Source organism: Octopus sinensis, linkage group LG10 (genome assembly GCF_006345805.1).
Source record: "Octopus sinensis linkage group LG10, ASM634580v1, whole genome shotgun sequence".
Lineage (NCBI taxonomy): Eukaryota > Metazoa > Mollusca > Cephalopoda > Octopoda > Octopodidae > Octopus > Octopus sinensis.
In genome coordinates this window covers 58536113-58557730 of record NC_043006.1, presented here as the reverse complement: position 1 = coordinate 58557730, position 21618 = coordinate 58536113, and the positions used below count along the sequence as shown (strand labels likewise).

Here is a 21618-nt window from a genome sequence, read left to right as displayed (position 1 = left end):
ATAGATACATACATACACACACATACATACATAGACATACCTTCACATGCATAGATATATATATGTATAAATAAATATATATATAAATGTATATATAAGGTGCAGGAGTGACTGTGTGGTAGGTAGTTTGCTTACCAACCACATGGTTCTGGGTTCAGTCCCACTGCATGGCACCTTGGGCAAGTGTCTTTTACAATAGCTTCAGGCCGACCAAAGCCTTGTGAGTGGATTTGGTAGATGGAAACTGAAAGAAGCCCATTGTATATATGTATATGTATATATATATCATCATCATCATCATTTAGCGTCCGTTTTCCATGCTAGCATATATATGGGTATGTGTTTGTGTCTGTGTCCCCCCCACAACATCACTTGACAACTGATGGTGGTGTGTTTACGTCCCCGTAACTTAGCGGTTTGGCAAAAAAGACCGATAGAATAAGTACTAAGCTTACAAAGAATAAGTCCTAGGGTCAATTTGTTTGACTAAAGGTGGTGCTCCCGCATGGCCACAGTCAAATGATTGAAACAAGTAAAAGAGTATGTGCCTGTGCAACTATATATTTATAAATTTATCTATCTTTCTTTGTATACAGGGTACAAAAAAAAAAAGCTCTCACTGGTGTAGTGCTAATGAAGTCTTGGAGGTGATAATGGTGTCATCTTGTTTTAATATTTTTACAGTTACCATTACAACTTGGTCTGGTGCACATCTGCTTTGATTTCTGTATCTGTCTGGATAAATGGGTATTTATTGATTGGAATAAAGTTTAGCTGCATGTCCCATAATAACACGAAATCTGAACATTTTTGAAATAATATTTATTTTGAAAGAAGTATATCACAGCACTTACATAGTTACATAATGGTATGGTAGCAGTGTATAGTGGTGTGCTTAAAGTAAATGTAGTTTGTAATTGTATTACTAACAAAAGAGATTAGCTACATGTGTGAGGCAGGATTAATGTTTTGTCTATCCTAGTTGAAGAATCCTTTAACTTGGGATTGATCAGTAACTAAGGAAGCTTGTTTGTCTTTAAAGGGCTTGTTTCTTGTGCTTCTGAAGTGTGCTGCTCTTATGTGCTTATGATTAAGAAGTTGCTGGCTACTTACTTACGTGGTGAGAGATGGAGATGATGTGTTCATGGTATGTGCTTGGAGAAGTGCATTGAAGATGAAGTATTTTGTTAAGCATAGGTGGAGCGAGGTCCAAGAATCTTGTATTTGACTGTCTTCTCTGAAATCTTCTCGAAGCTCTGCACTGATTCTGGTGTATTTTTGCTTTTATAAGCTCCATAATGCAGGAATCGCATAGAACATTTTACTATATGGAATGATTTTCTAGCAAGTTGATTGGTTAATATCCAAGACACATCACTTGACTTAAATGTGGGCTGATCTTGGTTACTAAAGCTTTAAGATTTCAATTCTAGGCCTTGTTACAGTCGAAATGTTTAAGGAAAATACATCTGGAAAGTTTTTACTTTGTTGCATCTTGTATACCTCTTTATATCTATCTTTCTATATATCTAAAATTCTTTTGTCTGTTAGTCTGCACACATTTACATACTCATATAGACATTCACAAATACCTTTACACTCACATGCACACACACACACGCACATGGGTATACACATAAACACATATGTATACATATACATATGTATACACACACATATACATATATGCACCTATATACAGATATATATATGTATATGCAATAGGGTCCAGTGTAGGGAGGTATGAGTGATCCATTGACAGCATCATTTCTTACAAACACGTGAGTCAAAGTAGAAATATCTAGCGGTACTGTAGAAGAAATAGACTGGTCGCAAGGAAGCATTGGTAGCAGGTCAACGAAGAATGACCTGAGTCGCGTGACGTAATGTGCGCAGTCCGAATTCGGTAAGTCGATGGGCACCAATATTTGTCCAGGAAGTACTAAGGTGGTGCCTTACAGGAGCTTAGTGGAGCAGTAGCCTAAATCTTCCTTGACAGCTGAGTGGCACCCCAGCAAAACAAAGGGGAGAATGATGAGGATCAGGAGCTGTGTGAATGGTGGCTTTAAACTGGCAGTGGAATCATTCCACCATGCCATTCACAGTGGAATGGTAACTTGTGGTGTGGATGTACTGAACTCCAAGCAATCTCGAAAGTTCAGGCAACAGACAAGCTTCAAATTGGCGTCCACAACCAGTAGTAATTCTAGAGTGTACTCTGAAGCGAGATATCCACCCAGAGATGAGTGTTCTGGTGACTGTTTCCGCAGAAATGTCCACGAGGAGGATGGCTTCAGGCGATCTGAAAAGTGGTCAATGCAGGTCAATATATAAATAAATCTGCAACTGACTGGCCAAGGACCAACCAGGTTGATGTGTATGTGACGGAACGTGGTGTCCAGTGGCTGGAAGTGCCCAAGAGGTGCTCTCACATGATGATGCACTTTGAGACTCTGACATGGTAGACAGGTACATGACCAAGCAGTAATAGACCGATGTATATTCAGTCAGAAAAAGTGGGCTGAGATAAGCTTTACTGTAGCCGCAATGCCGGAGTGTGACAGTGAATGCAGTACTTCAAAAACAGCATGGCGGTGATGTTCAGGAACGAGGGGTCGGGGTGACCCAGTGGAAACAACGCAGAAAATGGTCCCTTCAGAAAAATGTAGAGGCAGGTGTTCAAACCTGCAGCAGGAAAGCTGTGAAGAGACATCCAGAGAGTCCAAGGAGAGTTGGTCAGTAGCCATAGCAACCACATCAATCGAAGCAGGAGACGACAATGCACCGATAGGCAGGCGCGATAAGGCGTCGGCAGGGATGTTGTCAGTGCCAGTGATGTGGTGAATGTCACTAGTGAACTGTGATATGTAGTCCAAATGCCTTGTTTCTCTAGGTGAGTACCAGTCCGTTATGGCAAAGAGAGCGAACGTTAGCGGTTTGTGATCGGTGAAAATTGTGAAATCTCTACCTTCGAGAAGATGAGTGAAATGCTTCACCGCCAGGTAAATTGCTAAGAGTTCTTTATCAAACACTCTGTATCTTAATTCGGCATCTTTCAACTAGCGGGAAAAGAAGGCTGGCTTCAACTGTTGACTGATTGCTCTAAAATTGCGGCAATAGCGGATGATGACGCGTCGACAATGAGTGTCAATTTTGCATCTGCAATAGGATGAGCGAGGAAGGATGTGTGTGTAAGGTCAGCTTTGACAGATTCAAAAGCTTGGATGGCTGTAGGAGACAGCGTTATCAGGGAGTCTTTTTCCGTTGATCTCTCAAGAGCTGGATCAAGGGAAGCAACTTCTTCACACAGTTAGGAATGAAACAACGATAATAATTAATTAAACGAATAAAATTTCTGAGCTGTTTTAAGGAAACAGGAGGAGACAAGCGTTTGATAGTTTGCACCTTAGAGGGAAGCAGACGAAAACCATTGGCGTCAGTGAGATACCTCAAGAATTCCAAACGAATACACACTTAACTGGATTGATCTTCACATCATAGGAACGTAGGCGCTTGAACAGTTGGGCTAAGTATTGGAGGTGATGGTCTGGAGTACCACTGGCGATTTGAAGGTCATTGACGTATGTGAAGACAAAATCTAACCCATGAACGACCTTATCAACGAATCATTGGAACGTGCTGGACGCATTGCAAAGACCAAACGGCATAGACAAAAATTTAAACGCTCAAAAAGGTGTGGTGACAGCTCTCTTTGGAATGTCGCCGGGGTTGACAGGGATTTGGTGTTATGCGCATACCAAGTCGATTATAGATAAAATTTTGCAACTGTGCAGGGCAGGCGAAAAATCCTGCACATGTGGTATGGGATAGCGATCCGCAATAACGACAGTGTTAAGACATCTAAAATCTCCAACCGGGCGAAAATCAGCTTCATTCTTCATGGCCATGTGTAAAGGTGCTGCCCACGGGCTCGTGGAGGGACGAATAGGGCCCAGCTGGAGCATGTGCTCGAATGCAGCCCAGGCGATCCGGAGTTTCTCTGGAGACAAACGGCACGGTCGGGGAAAAAAAACTGGAGGTTCCTAAGTCGTGATGAAATGTCTCGTGGAATGGGCTGGATTCGACGGATGAAATGACAAATCAGTCAACTCTGGAAATGAAGCAAGTAACTGGTGGTAGGAGTCACCTGAAGCACCAACGAAAAAAGAAGAGCTCACAACAGGAACAGAAGAATCCTTTCTGGAGACAGCAAGTGAAGTGGTGTCATCAATGAATCGGCGTCCTCTAACGTCCACAAGGGGAGAATAGTGATGTAAGAAATCAGCACCAAGGATGAGATAGGGCAGGTCCGCAATGAAGAAAATTCGCTTGAAATCCCTACGGATTAATAAATCCCGAGTAAGGGAGATTTGTCCGTAGGTTTTGATGGCGGAATGATTCACCGCAGAGAGAGAGAGAGAGAGGGAGAGAGAGAGAGAGAGAGAGTGAGTGAGTGAGAGAGAGAGTGAGAGAGAGAGAGTGAGTGAGAGAGAGAGACGTCGGAAAGACCAGGAGTGGTGGAAGTAAACCTTCGGGGTTAAATGCTTACACTGGAACCCATGTCCATCATAAAGGACTTTGAAGAAATAGCATCTCGGATAAAAAAAATGCACGGTAAGGTGAATCAATGGGGGAGACAACTGACGTGCCCAGCACCTCCCTGCCTAGTTTCCTGAGAAGAGTTAGAGCAGGGCTGTGTACACTTTTCGGCCCGGTCTTTGAATTTCCTATGGTACCAGCAAATTGAGGGCGCAGGAAGTGCGCGTGTGTGAAACCTAACGGGTCAGTTCTGCAATGGCCCGCAAGATTTCGGAGGATTGTGTGTCGTCCGGAGCAGAAGAGGTGGACGAAGAAGCGAATTGAGGCAAGGGAAGAATACTTATCTTTAGACGTTAATAGTAAACGGAACACCACAAAGAACAAGATGGTTGAAAGAAACGCCGTTAGAAATAGCAATCGAAACACCCTAGTTGAAAGAAGACACGACGAGCAGCGAACTAGGAATTTTCTTCTTTCAGTAGCAGAGGATGAAATTGAAGTCCTTGCCAACGGATGAACAAAATATGGCCAACACGTGGGTAGGGTTGAGAGAGAGAGAAACTCATACTTAGCACATAGGAACAATTGTTGCCCATGTGAATTCTGGAGAAAAGTCCGGATAATTTTCTCTTCTTTTTTTTTCTTTCCATGCCAAATGAAGATTCCCCTAGGAAGCTGTGTCTTCGAAGGTCGAAATTGTAAATTCAGTTACAACACGAGGAAAAAATGATGTGCAGTTTCCCGCTTGAAAATGGCGCCAATTTTTTCTGGTGAAGAAGGCAATATGGCGACGAGAGAGATCAGTGGTATGTTCCTATACAATGAATGGCGGTCTGGTCGCGTAGACGAAGTCGAGAAGGAGAAAAAATACATATCCACTGCTCAGAAATTCGTCTGGGGTTCACCATTTTAGAAGGAATTGTGGTCTGTGCTGCGTCGGGTCACCATTTTAGATGGCTGTTTGAATAAAGGTTGTGGAGTCATCTAAAGGTTAACTCCTTCAGAAGGCTGTAATATCATTTGATAGGAACACGGTACAAAGAAATACATAGAACAAGACTGTAACTTTAAATACTATTAATGTCGGCCTCACACACACACACACACACACACACACACACACACACACACACCACACACACACACACACAAGTTGAATGATAAACGAAAGGAGTTTGATGCTTGGAGGCCATGATCTGTGCGTTACCTCCTGTCTGCTAGTCGCCACGTGTCGTAAGAGAGCCAACTAGACTATGTACTTGCTGTCCGACGTCCAAATGCCAAAAGAGGAAGAGGTGAGTGTCTGAACCTTAATGTTGCGTGTGCCCTCTATTGGCCAGCTAATTAGGCAACCGCCGTCAGGGGAGGCAACTGTGTCTACATACATCCATCCATCCATCCATACATACATGTATTTATGCATATATATATGTATACATATGTATGTATGGATATATATATATATATATTGTGTGTGTATGTATATACATACATATACATACATATATATATACACATATATACACACACAACACACACACACACACATATATATATATATATACATATATTAGCATTAAAGACCCGTCGTTGCCGGGTCATAGTGCTAGTGCATGTATATATGTGTACATATTACATGTACATCTATATATATACATCTACACATAAAATACAAAATACAAAGTTATATCTTGATATTGCTAGTGATAACAATACTCAAAATATATAACAGACTGGAATTGTTAGCCCGTCTCTTGTAATTTCGATCAATTGTATCTTGTCCTCCCTCTTGTATAGAAGTGTGGCTACAATCCAGCCTACCTCTACTTCTGGGGCGGGGGGCATTAAATTTTTTTCCGGGACGTCCTATGTCCCAGATATAAAGGTAAAATAAAATATTTTCACTTTGCAAGTTCGAGTCGAGTACTCCCTTGCACGCTCCGTTGACTCGAACCTTGCTTCTATTGTGACGAATTTACCGCCTCTGATTAGATACCTTTCATAGTCGCACCAAGACACTTTTCGAAGGTACTTTCCTCCATGTGTTCAAATCTTTTTTCTCTACATTGTATACTTTATAGACAATAGTCTTTTCTTTAATTTAATTTTTTATTATCCATCTGGACTATTCCATTTCTGCAGGCTAATTTTATTTTTAATTTATTCCCATTCATGTGAAACCACTTATTCAAGTTCAAATCATTGATGCAATTTTATACCAATTGCTATTTTTACTTTTGTTATGTTACGATTATATTATACTTTAGTTTGATTTTAATTATTACTTACTACATATAATTCAATTGTTATTATTATTTTTATTGTTAAAGTGAAAGTATCTGACATAAAATAGAGAACGTGTTTTGTTCACTTTTAACACGTAATACTGAAATAGTGGAGAAGATATGATATTGCTATGGGCTCGCTCTAGGCAAGAAGTTGAACATTTTTTTTGCCCATGAAACTACATGGACCCTAAGTAAGGCATGTGTAAAATTTGAATGGAATTGGTTGTGTAGTTCTCAAGTTTTAGGGAATCGTAGTGAAGAAGATATGATATTGCTGTGGGCTCACCCTAAGCAAAAAGTTAAAAAAATTTTGCCGATGACACTCCCCGGACTCTAAGTAAGGCATGTGTAAAATTTGAATGAAATTGGTTGTGTAGTTCTCAAGTTTTAGGGAAACACACAGACAGACAGACAGACACACATTCTCAATTTTATAAAGATATATATTATATATATATATATATATATATATATATATATATATATAATACAAAATGGGACAAGAACGCAAAACATCCGGACAACTAGGTGATGCAAAAAGGGACAACAAAACATCCAGATAGACGATACAAAAATACAAGGACGGGTCATTCGAAGCCTATTATCCTCAGTCAGGAGCCAGATCATCCTCGCAATTTCGGCTGATTAATCTTGAAAATTCCTATAATATATATGTGTGTGTGTGTGCTTGTCTGAGTTTGTACCTCCACCATTGCTTGACAACCGATGTTGATTTGTTTACGTTCCGATAACTAAGCGGTTCGCCAAAAGACACTGATAGAATAAGTATTAGGTTTACAAAGAATAAAGCCTGTGGTTGAGTCTTTTGACCAAAGGCGGTGCTCCAGCACAGCCGCAGTCACAAGACTGAAGCAAGTAAAACAATAAAAGAATTATGCCATTTTAATCCCGAACAAGGCCGGGTATCTCTGCTAGTATATAATAAAGGGGAAGGGTATTTCACTCGAGTGTACGCTACAGATATTTAGTTTCTGTATAAGCATTCTATGTTCCTAGTTTTAACACACAAAGGTACAAAGCTGAATGTTTATTGTGTACAGAACTGTGTTTATTACAAAAGAGATCATTATCAATGAAAGTTATAATTCAATAGCTGCCGTCTAGCACATTAACTTACTGCCCCGTTTATTTCTCAACCAACGAGGCACTGCGTCAAGCAAATACTATACAAATGTTTTTTTTGTCCCATCTTATAAATTCATGTCTAGTCATGCGAACATCCTGGTGTATACTCAGCCGTCTAAAAAATGAATGAATGCTGTGGATAATGTACTCCTGTGTATTAAATTCATTTCTTGTCTCCACTTACATATAAAATACCCAACACCTGATTAATAGATAATACAAAACACCCACTAACAAACCAGCTGTCCCGAAGTTCGCTTAGCTGATATGTATAAAAGTAAGGTTTCCAAAATGAGGAATTCCTCCGAATGGAGCTGCGTAAGCCAATGGGCTTTGTCGCGCTCTTGTCTCTTTGGATGGAAAATTCCTCTCAAATAGCACTATTGTATTAAACACATGGCACTCTTCAGAATTACATAGACGGTCACATCAAGCAAATACTACTTCATCCTCTCTACTCTTGGACAACACGCAACTAAAAACCTTCAAAGTTAAACTCTATAATTGCTGCTGGTCTTTCCTGTCTATCTAACAGTCGTAACATAACAGAAACCACGACCCAAAGAGTAGGCGCCTTCATCCTTCATCCACGAACAACTACTGACTCTCTACAAAGCTCAATGTGGGAACAGTGACTGCTATATTCATAACAATTCAAGCTTTATGTTCAATTTAACACCGACTGATAGACAAGGACTCACTCACATACATATTCAGATCTCTAGCTCACAGATGCACTGTCTCCACATTCCGTTTTTTTTTTCTTTTATTATTATATTGACCTCTGTTCCCGTACTGCTTACTCTTCCTGTCTTTTCTTCGGTTACTATAATGGTCTCGGAGACGGTGCATGGCTTAGTAGTTAGGGTACTGTACTCACGGTCTCAAGACCGAGGTTTTAGTTCCCGAACCGAGTGGTGCGTCGTTCTTGAACAACACACTTCATCTCATGTTGCTCTGCGATCACTTTGATACCTGACATGTAATACACAGTGCATCTGTTCAGGAAACACCAGTTTGATGGAAGCACTGAAATAATGTACAACACAGGAATATGATCACTACAAACAAATCATTTTTGCAAGTTGTTCACAAGAAATTGCAGAACCGTCTTTCTCGGACTACAAGAGACTTCTATCAATCACAACGGCCTCTATTCCTGAGTACTTCCTAGTTGCATATCATCACCCAATTGCACCCAACGCATTCATCTCTTTTCTTTTCGGTACATTCTGTGTCACCCTGCTGTTCCAACTCACTTCTTTTCCCAGTCATTTCCTCATGAACGTCAACCCTTTTACAGTTTCCTTCCCACCATATTTTCCCTGTAGCTGTTCAAGCTAAACACCAGCCTCGTCATTTCGTCCAGTCTTGGACAACCTACAGAAATCAGACGCAATTCTATTCTCCTGACAAACACTACAAAAATATATGTACAGTTATTTTATGTGCACTAAATCGTAATTGGATTTGGAGCCGTTATGTACGTGATTAAGTATTAAAATTATAGAAACATTAAGCTGAGATAAATAGATTATGAAACATCTGTCACCATATGAAATATCTAGTAGCTATCAGTGTGTTTATATAAAAAAATTACATGAAGGCTTATCTTGTTTTCTTTATTTCTACTTCATTTGTCCATTTAACAAATTGCCAAACCTTGATTTATTAAATATATATGTGCATCTATCCATTTTCCATTTAAACATGCATGACTAAATTTTCGTAGGAGGCTGTCTCGATTCTGCTAATGCAACGGGAAGGCTTACAGGTGGACGATCAGTGAGTTGGAAATAGCAGAAATATCTCTTTTCAGTATGCAAGCGAGAATATTACACTGCACTGGAACGGATGGACGATGCGAATAGAGGATAATAGTTGGTCAAAGAAGTATGTATGTATGTAATTATATATATCACACACCTTTTCAAACCTTAGTAGGCAGATACCTATTTCTTTACTACCCACAAGAGGCTAAACACAGAGAGGACAAACAAGGACAGACAAACGGATTAAATCGATTATATCGACCCCAGTGCGTAACTGGTACTTATTTAATCGACCCCGAAAGGATGAAAGGCAAAGTCGACCTCGGCGGAATTTGAACTCAGAACGTAGCGGCAGACGAAATACTGCTAAGCATTTCGCCCGGCGTACTAACGTTTCTGCCAGCTCGCCGCCCTTTAGTAGGCAAATACCATACACATCCTGACTCATTCTCAACCATTCCCAACATATACAATAGAGAGGAGGGAAAGAGAGAACACAAAGTCTTGTAGGCAAGAAAACTCCACCATCAACTATTCCAACAACAACACCCCAAGAAACCAGTCAAGGGACCATCACAATGACATTGAAAACAACAATAGCAATTATAAGGATTTCTTTATTTGCCACAGGAACATCAGATGAGGACACTACAGGGACAGTTAGTAATTTGTGTGTGGAAGGTTTACATAAACGGTAAGGGAACGAAGGGAGAAGAAGGGGAAATGAAATAAAAATATGTGGATGTGCGGTAAGAAGCTTGCTTCCAAACCACTTGGTTCAGGGTTCAGTCCCACTGTGTGGCACTTTGGGAAAATGTATTCTACTATAGCCTCGGGCCGACCAAAGCTTTGTGAGTGGATTTGGTTGACGGAAACTGAAAGAAGTCCGTCGTATCGCCATGATAGATCGTTAGCCACTACACACATTTTTTTCTCTCCTTGTGTTTTCTGTGTACCTTTCTGTAGAAGAGCGTAGGCTCGAAACGTAAAAGACTCTTTCTATTCCTGAGCGTTATACTCATACATCTGTTTGTTTTGTACACCACCTGTCTTCGTCTTTTGTTTTTTTTCGTAAACTTTCCCTATATATATATATATATATATATATATATATATATATAATATATATATATATATATATATATATATTGTGTAAAAATAAAATATATGCATACATACATACATATATGTACGTACCTACATCTACATGTATATATACTGCATATATAAATATATATACGTGAGTACAGGACACCACAAATAGACGTAGAACTCAACGAGAAACGAAAACGTAAAAACAAACGTGGAAACGGACCTAAACGAAAAAAACAGAGTACACACAACTACACAAGGAAAAATCCCCTTCATCAGCTGTCCCTAGTTCAACTCCAGCGTGTTTCGAAGGTATATAATATATATATATATATATATATATATATATAATATATATATATAATATATATATATATATTAAAGAAATGAAGAAAATGCTGACAAAATAATTTAAGTAAGGGAGAGTGTATTTAATTAGGTGAAAGTTCTTTTTACCGGTTGCGCATTTGTTATGCTTATCAAAAGATATTTTTTTAAGGGAGATAGAGTTCCTTTCTGATAGATTTTTTCTCTTATATATATATATATATTTGTGTGTGTGTGTATGTGTGTGTGTGTGCGTGTGTGTGTGTGTTCCTCCACCACCGCTTGACAACCGAATTTGGTGTATTTACATCTCTATAAATTAACAGTTCGGCAAGAGAGACCTGTAGAACTTATAATAGATAAGGACTGAGGTTGATACATTCGACTAAAAATTCCCCAAGGCAGTGCCCCGGCATGGCCATAGTCTGATGACTGAAACAAAAGATAAAATGATAATATACAAAATATGTGAGCTCATTTATGATGCATTCCTCCTGTTATAGGGAAACCTCGGATCTTTTCGTAAAAATTAAACTACGTTTAAGTTACGAATAACAATTTTATTTTCAATTTTGTTTACAATAATGTTTTCTTTTGACACATTCTACCAGTATACGAAGTTTCAAATTTTTTAGTTAACTAGGAAAATCTGGCCTTCAAAATGAAAAGATCCGAAACCTCTCTTTTACTCTTTTACTTGTTTCAGTCATTTGACTGCGGCTATGCTGGAGCACCGCCTTTAGTCGAGCAAATCGACCCCGGGACTTATTCTTTGTAAGCTAGGTGACGGGGACATAAACACACCAGCATCGGTTGTCAAGCAATCCTAGGGGGACAAACACAGACACGCAAACATACACACATACATATACATATGTACAACGTCTACCAAATCCACTCACAAGACTTTGGTCGGCCCGAGGCTTTAGAAGAAGACACTTGCCCAAGATGCCACGCATGGGACTGAACCCGGAACCATGTGGATGGTAAGCAAGCTATTTACCACACAGCCACTCCTGCGCCTATGGCCAGTCAAGGAACTCCACACATTCAGGGTCACACTGATGACCAAGGGTACAAGCCTTCGCCCAACGGCCGTTTTTTTCTAGCGGTGTCATATGAAATTGTCACCCATAATTATGACCCTAGTATCGATCTATTGCATTTCAATCTATTTTAGATTTAGGGTTAGTTAGGGTTAGGGTTAGGGGTGGGGGAAAGGTATCATTTTTTTCACAAATGTAAATAAACCCAATCTGTTTCTTAAACGAGGGACATATTCATACGGCACCGAATGTTGTTTACGTCAATGGACGTAATTGATTGGTTGAAATTGCCGAAACTGAAGAAAATATCTTACAAATATCTTACAAACTACAGAATTTTCTCAAGAAAGCCAAGAGAAAATGATGATAAACACATTCTACCAGTATACGAAGTTTAAAATTTTTTAGTTACCTAGAAATTGTTAAAAATTGCCGTTCAAACCGAAAAGATCCCTATTGTTCTCTAATCAACAGACACAAACATAGACTAGATTCATTCACCCTAATCATATTTGCCACAATCATCTACCTTTTGACAAATACACAGGGCGAGAGTACTTCCCTCTACTGTATCTTTCCCGAAGAATGGATATTCAGGTTTTGTATAAAATCGGTAACAATAGAAATGGAGCCTACCGTGAAGAGAGTGTTGTCTGATAGAAGACTTCACGAATCACAAATGATCTTCGACCGTCACCAAAGTTAAGTTTTGCGCGTGGGGCAGGAGCACGTGGAGGTCCGTTATCACCAAGAACTGAAGGCATGATACGTGAAGATGTATATATGTACACACACACACACACACACACATCCATGTATATAGTATCCATATGCAAAGAGATGCTCCGCTATGAACGGACACTTAGGCGGAGGTGGAAAAGAGGAGAGGGGGAACTCCCTGAATCATCATCATCATATCCTCCTCCTCACAGTGTCAAATCTTGAAAAATGCATATTTGGCGCGGTGAGAACATCCTGGAATTTTCTGGGAATCGAAACAATGATCTCGGAATCGTGAGTGCAACACCTCAACCACTACACCATGTATGTACGTATGTATATATGTATGTATGTATATATGTGACCGTGACCAACCAGGCTATCAGATGTTGTCACAATGCGCTTCGCATTGTTTTAGCCTTCAAATGACGCCACCCCGCTGGCTAAGCGAGCAGACCAACAGAAGAAAGAGTGAGAGAAAATTGTGGCGAAAGAGTACAGCAGGGATCGCCCCCATCCCCAAGAAACACTCACAACGCCCGGTCTGGGAATCGAAACCGCGATCCTACAACCGCGAGTCCGCTGCCCTAACCACTGGGCCATTGCGCCTCCACATATATGTATGTATGTATGTATGTATGTATGTATAAAATATATGTATGTATGCGTTAAAAATGAGGTAATAGAGCAATACTTACAGCAGCAAATAAGTTCACTGAGACTATAAGACCAACATGTAGTGGAACAGATCCGATAGAGTCTTTACGGCCTTTATCAACGGCTGCCAAAATTCCAAAGATAAGCAAGAATGTGATGAGCATTTCCACTAACATAGCTTGTAAATCGGAAACACCCGGACCAGGAGTAAGAACCCCTAAATTTCCATGCATATTTGACGGTGTAATAATACGTATGTATGCCGCTCCTGCAATAGAGCCGAGCATTTGACTCATAGAGTAGAATATGAAGCGGATCCAACTTATGTCACCAATTATCGCGAAAGCCAAACTGACAGCAGGGTTAACGTGAGCACCACTTATATGGACCAAGCTTCCGATGATGATTGCAATAAAAAAGCCTGATGAAATACAAGCAAAAAGCAATCCATTCGGTGGGGAATTCTCATTACTCATTCCAGAAGCAACTGCGAAACAAACAAGTAAAGCGACTCCAAGAAATTCCGCCAATACCGCTTGCCAAAATGTTGGTTGTTTTACATCTTCAAGTTCTCTCATCAGGAATACTTTCCAACGCCGAGCTATATAACTTTTTTTGTAGTCAAGAGGTTTTTGTCTGTCACTATCAAAATTCTTATTCATTTTTGTTCTAAAGATTTGAAATCAATTACGGCGTTTATAAATTGAAATAAAATGTTATTAAAAGCTTGAAAGATTTTGTCTATCAAATTGATAGTAATACAACAGATGGCGTTTTCTTCTCAAAATATTTTCCCATTTCAAAAACAATGTTCACTTAAAAATTAGTGACTATGAAAAATGGAATATGTCACTTACTTTTCTCTTAATCGCAGATAAATATCAACACGTGGATATCTTGATAGTTTTTGCCTCTAACACATGGGATTTTATCGCTGCGACAACCTATTTATTTACTGGCTATACGAGCTTTACAAAGCTTTAAACAGGTTTTCTTTCAGCTATTAAATAAATTTCACAGCGTCTGAGTCAAGTAGAGCTAATCAACGTAATTCTATTTATCTGTCTGTCTTTCTGTCTTCACACGCACACACGCACGCACTCACGCTTGCATGCATGCATGCATGCATACACACATACATACGTACATACATACATACGTACGTACGTACGTACGTACGTACATATGTAGTGGCTATGGTTTAGTTTTACGTCGGGTTAGTGAAGCGATAAGCTGTAGCCGTCTACCAAATGTTGAGTGCGGGATGCGGACAAAAGACCCTAAGGACAAAAGCTTCACGGACAAAACTTGTTGCAGTCATTAGACTGTGGCCATGCTGGGGCACCATCTTGAGGAATTTTTAGTCGAATGTATCAACCCCAGAATTTTTTTTAATGATTTTCAATCAGCACATGAAGTTAAGCCTAGAGGATCGCTCCACATGCTAGAAATAACAGCCAAATCTCTTGAAATTTTTTTATAACCCTCTCGGTTATATTTTTTGGCTGTTCTTCGATTTTTAAAAATTTTCTGAAAATCTTTTTACTTGTTTCAGTCATTGGACTACGGCCATGATGGGGCACCGCCTTGAAGGTCTCTCCACATGCTAGAAATAACAGTCATATTTTAACAATTTTTTGAATAATTTTACGCAAACAAAAACAGAAATCGTGGTTGTAAAAGAAAAAAAAAAAAACTTTTATTTTCCAAAATTCCAATTTTTAAGTAAACAAAATATATTCAATCGAAAATAAATAAGTAGAATAGAATAAAATAACACAAGACTCTTTCCTACTCAATGTAACATATGATTGATTGATTGATTCTAGTTTCAGCTCACGAGCTGTGGCCATGCTGGGGCACCGCCATTTGTCTGAATTCTAACAAAAGGGAAAGCATTTACTTCAAGAAATGTGTCGAAACATAAAAAAACAATAGGAAGTACGTTTGAACGACTAGTGTTCGGCGCCAGACCTTCAACAGAAAGTTCAAAAGGTCAGCTCATTCTCATTAATCTGTAAGTGCTGAGAGAAGAAAACAAAAGACTTTAAATTTAAATTTTAAAATGCTAATTTTTCTACGACTACAAATTCTTCAAGGCGGTGCCCCAGCATGGCCGCATTCTAATAACGGCAACAAGTAAAAGGCGAAAAAAAAAAACCAAAACGAAAAAAAAACCAGAAAACCAAACAAACAACAAACAGAAAAAAATAACCGAAAAATATAACGGTAGGCAAGCCCACAAAATATTCCTTGGTAGTCAACGACAGTTATCTCTCCTGATCGAACATTCTAGAATATTCCAGAAAATTGCAGGCGAACATAATTAACTCTCCCTTTGATAATTTACTACGCACAACATCAAAATAACATGGGGGAATTCGCTAGTAGCACATCGCCCATTTAAGCGGCATTCCCGCTTAAACCGGTCTCTCTTCTCTAACTGCTTCTCTGAGAAGCGACAAGGCCCACCGCGACCTAGAGAAATTCAGGCACATGAATTCGACATCTGATTTCCTACCAGTAGCTCGTCATGGTATTCTACGTCTAGTGCCTGTGAAAAGTAAATCACGTAACTTGATTTATTTCTATTTTCTCAGAATCATCATGGAACATGGCAAGTTGTTCAAAACCTTTCTTCTTCTTCCCAGAAATCTTTATTGAACATTGTACGTGTTCATTTATCAGATGTACGTGTTCATTTATCAGATGTCGGAATAAAACTTTGAACATGAAGCTATTCACACAGAATGAGTTTTATTGTCTTTTACTGCACAGAAGTATTTCATGTAAGTATAGAAGCCATCTTATCATGGCTAACCACATTGGGGAGGGGGTGTTACTGTAGCTTTATAGCCCCAAGAGATCTTCGTCTCTAGCTGGCTCTAGACACAATATCTGTGTCCTTGGAGTATTTGCAAAGGGAGGCCATCCCTTCCTCGCAAGCCTGAGTGATACGCTCGAACTAGTTTCGGGATTGTTGTCCCTCGTCAACGGGCGGTAACCACCAGGTAGCGATGAAAGTGAAGGCTCCTTTGCAAATAGATATAAGTTTTTCTAATGGCGTCTGCCACTGATGTCGAAAACCGAACAGTAAGCATAATTAAATCTCAGAATGAGATTGAAACAGTAATCGCTCGATAATGTAAAGTATAGAAGCCATCTTATCATGGCTAACCACGTTTGGATTAATGATTCAGACCAGTTATTAAAGTGTTGAAGTTTTTATTAGCGACTTCCCACGCCTAAATAACCGAGGGGTTTTTTTTCACTTATACTTTCACTATAGGGTTTTTTCCTGAGGGGCTTTTGTCCTAGGTGACTTTTGTCTTACACTAGTTCAGTGTAGATGTAACGCTTGTTGATGTGAGGTGCTCACGACGGAAATACCAGTGAAGAACATCGAAGAATAACATCGAAAAGGAAGGAATATTACATCCTTTATTTGCTCGGTAAGAGGTTAGTAGTTAGTAAGACAGTAATAACTATACATAGTTTACACGAAAAAGGGTTCTTTCTGTAGTGTGAAAGATGCGTTCTGTTGGTAGAGAAAGAAAGAGTAGGGAATGCACGGTACTGACAAGAGAGGAAGAAAGGATAAAGGTGGCATCGTCCCTTCTTGATTTTGGCCGAACTGCCCTTCGCATGGCGACTGAAGGACGAAGAGAAGTGCTGTTCCTGGTCATGGCTGACAAAAAAGAGGGCGGGCGAGAAACGAAAAGGTCTCTGTTATGTCGACTATGCTAGGATGTAGGTAAAATTCTAAACAAAAGACTGAGTTTTCCGAGACAGCAAGGTCCTACGAGGACATTAATCGACCGGTGTGGAGATGTAAACACAAAAGATGACACTTGTTTGACAAACAACAAGTGTGTGGATTTGGTTTCGAATCTGAGGCAGGCAGGGTTAAACGAGGTCCTATTCATATACAAACGCACGCACATACACACACACACACCACACACACCACACACACACACACACACACACACACACACACACACACACACACACGCACACTCGAGAACTACCCAACCAATTTCATTCCAATTTTACACAAACGCTACTTACGGTCCATGGAGTGTCATGGGCCCAAAAATTTTCAACTTCTTGCCTAATGCGAGCCCAGTTCAATCTCTGACGGTTTCGGTATTACGGATCAAAAGTGAAAAAATAACATCTCTATTGTAATGTGAGATAATAGTTTCAGTTTTAAAAGTTTCACTATTAATAATTTTACTATGTATATAATATATACGTCATGAAAAATATAATAATTATACATCATGTATATATATATATATATATATATATATATATATATATATATATATAATATATATATATATAATATATATATATATATATATATATATTATATATATATATATATAATATATATATATATATAATATTATATATATATAATATATATATATATATAATATATATATATCTATATATATATATATATATATATATATATATATATATATATATATATAACAAGGTAAAGTTGTAAGGTACCGCACGAGTGGAATATATATGAAAGAAGGTTTGAATATGCAATTTTAAAGATGTTTATTCACTTGACCGGTTTCACTTTTTTAGAAAAAGATTGTCAAAAGTAAAATGTAAAGCTTTGTACGAGCTTTGTTGTGTTAAGTACTGGTTATCACAAAAGTATTAAAATACGGGTATACATTCTTTGATAATAACAAAAAAATGTTAAAGTCAGCTTACAAGAAAGTATTTAAGAAAGTAATCAGAATGGGATTCCAGAAAGTAGAGTCCAATAAAAATCATGTTTGTTTGGTGGTATATATATATATAGAAGGAGATATATTTAAGAATTTACAAAAAATTGCAGAAGAATAACTGACCTTTCTGAAATTTTCACTTGTGTTTAGCTAAGGAATGTTTCCTATCTTAAGGTTCAGTGTGGGAGGTTGGTTGGGGATGGGAGGAGGTAGAACAAAAGGGATTTTTTTGTTTCTGGGCTTGTCTGTCATGGTTCAGTGGTTTTTGAGACTGGTCTTAGAGGTCAGAATGGTGTGAGTGTGTGTCTCTGCGCACGTCTCAATGTGTGTGTGTATATATACATGTGCTTGTGTTTTATATTTGGTAGGATGGTGTGAGTATATGTGTGCACGTTTGTGTGTGTATGTATGTCTGTGATTAGTATTTGCCAGGGTGTCGTGTGTGTGCATGTGTGTGGATGTATTTGTTCGCATGTATGTATTGCTTTGGTGGGGATGTTATGTGTGTGTATGTGAGTGTGTGTGTACGTGAGTGTGTGTGTACGTGAATGTGTGTGTACGTGTGTGTGTGTCTGTCTGAGTATGTATGTATGTGTTGTTATAATTGTCCTGGTGGTGTGTGTGTATGTGTGTGAATAGTATTTGTCTGGGTGTTGTGTGTGCGCATGTGTATGTGTTTGTTCACATGTGTGTATGTTTGTGTGTTTTGTGTTGGTGGGGATGTTATGCGTGTGTACGTGAGTGTGAGTGTACGTGAGTGTGTGTGTGTGTGCGTATGTGTGTGTGTGTGTGAGTGTGTCTGAGTATGTTTCTGTTGGTGGTGGTGGTGTGTGTATGTGAGCTGCCTTATGTGTGTGTGAAGGTGCAAATGTATGTGTGTGTACGTATGTGTGGGTGTGTTTGTGTGTGTGATGATAATTAATTGTGTGTGAGTGTGCTGCATTTATCAGGGGTTCTGTGAGTGTTGGGTTTATCCGGGTGGTGTGTATGTGTGTGCGTGTACGTTCTGTGCATGTTGGTACTGGGTATGCGTTTTTGTGTGTGTGTAAATATGTGAGTATGGTTTATATAGTTTTCCGGGTGTGTGTGTGTGTGTGTGTACATGTGTGTGTGTGTGTATGTGTGTGTGCGCGCTGTATTTGTGAGTGATTTGTTTTGTTTGTATTGTTAGTGCATATATTTATATTTTCGTTCGTCACTCGTTTATTACTGTTCTTATTTTAACTCATGTCCATTGTTTCGAAATCTTTCGACACACATCTGTGACCTCTTCAGCGACATTTTCCGTCCTCGTGTGTGCTCCTGGTCCACTTAGTCCACACACGCGCACACTCACACATATACATTCATACATACATACATACATACATACATACATACATACATACATACATACATACATACATACATACATACATACATACATACATATTATGGCTGCCCCCTCGTTATCGAGTATGGCCATTGCACGAAGCTTAATTGTTACTGGTGCTGTGATCGAATGTGACTTTTTAGCCCAGCTAAAGATCTACAATGTCTTGTACAAAATTGGCAACTAAAACCTTTACTGGTAATAGCCTGCTGTAGTTGTAACTGGGCTTCATGTACCTTTGCATGTCGTTTAAGTCCTCCTGCCGAATTACACTCTCTTCCACATGCCCGACAGATATGATTAGTATGGTGTGTTACACCACATTCATACATACATACATACATACATACATACATACATACATACATACATATATACGCATGTATGTATGTGTATCTATAAATATATTCACATTAGTGTTCCCGTTGCGCCAAAAATAACGACAGTTTTATAAATGGTAGGAAATGTTACTTCTATTGAAAGTAGTGGGCGAATCCTTTGATAGACGTATAAATGTCTTACTCAAATACTTTTTAGCAGTGAAATGTAAGTTGTATAGCACGGTGACACAAGGTCAGTTTAAGTGAATGCTATTTAAAACGTAAGACAATCGCACCTAGATTGTGTTCTCGAAATTGATCTGCAAGGTGTCGGTTTGTTTATCCAGTATAGAGTGTCACAAAGCTTGCAGATGGCTGGAACATGGGCAACAGAAGTTCTGGATAATATGATATCGTGACTTCGGCCCGGTGATGGTCGTAGTCTTGTTAATTTTGGGGGGAAAAGTGTTGTATCGTTGGCGAGCATACTTAAAAAAGTTTTTGGTTGTGTGGGGCTGCCGAGGCTCTCATCTTTATTGAAGGTGAGGAGAGATATTGCGGGAAAGATCGGAGTGGTAGTAGTAGGACCAGAAAGTAGAATTCGGAAGTTGTGGAGGAGTTTGTCTTTCATTGAAGGACGGAGGGCTGGAAAATGAGAGGGAGGGAGAGAGAGAGAGAGAGAGAGAGAGAGAGAGAGAGAGAGAGAGAGAGAGAGAGAGAGAGAGTGTGAGAGAGAGAGACGTCGGAAAGACCAGGAGTGGTGGAAGTAAACCTTCGGGGTTAAATGCTTACACTGGAACCCGTGTCCATCATAAAGGACTTTGAAGAAATAGCATCTCGGATAAAAAAAATGCACGGTAAGGGGGAGACAACTGACGTGCCCAGCACCTCCCTACCTAGTTTCCCTGAGAAGAGTTAGAGCAGGGCTGAGAGAGAGAGAGAGAGAGAGAGAGAGAGAGAGAGAGAGAGAGAGAGAGAGAGAGAGAGAGAGAGAGAGAGAAGAGAGAGAGAGAGAGAGGGTGGTGGTGAAGAGAGAGCGTGGAATGTGGTCTGTAGGTTTGAATAATGAGAATGGGAGAGCAGTAGCGCAGTCACTAGCCTAGGTTCGGTGGAGTGCAGGGTGCACAGCTGATCGAAGGCACCCCACTCTGGAGTCAGGAAGAAGCATCATATTCTCTCACATAATTACTGCAGAATCAGAGGAATTAGATAGATGTTCATTGCTCTATTACACGTGTTAAATCGCTAGATAAATAAATAATGAAAGAAAGAAAGAGAGAGAGAGAGAGGGAGAGGGTGTCAAACAAACGCTACTGGCACGTGCACACATACACATATATACGAATGGTAATAGTATGTGCACATTTACACATACACAACTAATTATCATCAGTGTATGTGTGTGTGTGTGTGCGCCAATAACGTTCGTATGTGTGTATATGTGTGCACGTCTTGTAGCGTTCTTTTGAATTTCTCTATTTCTCTTTCTCTCTCTCTCTCTCTTTATCGCACACACCCTTTTACCATCACTTTTCCACAACGAAACATATTTTTTACGCCACGGGAATCTATCGGAAGC

At 39.4% G+C, this 21618-nt stretch overlaps 1 protein-coding gene across 2 annotated transcripts in view; it reads right to left on the bottom strand.

The window, feature by feature from the left end:
* Positions 1–21618, bottom strand: part of LOC115216474 (aquaporin-like) — a 76114-nt gene that overhangs the window by 26974 nt on the left and 27522 nt on the right. Inside the window, exon 1 of one of the 2 annotated variants that reach the window (XM_029785839.2) lies at positions 13629–14438. The exons of the other annotated variant lie outside the window; for it this stretch is intronic. Within the exon in view, the coding sequence (XP_029641699.1) occupies positions 13629–14249 (621 nt within the window). The 5' untranslated portion in view covers positions 14250–14438. Of the gene's footprint in view, positions 1–13628; positions 14439–21618 lie in introns of those variants that run through there. 2 annotated transcript variants of the gene reach the window in all.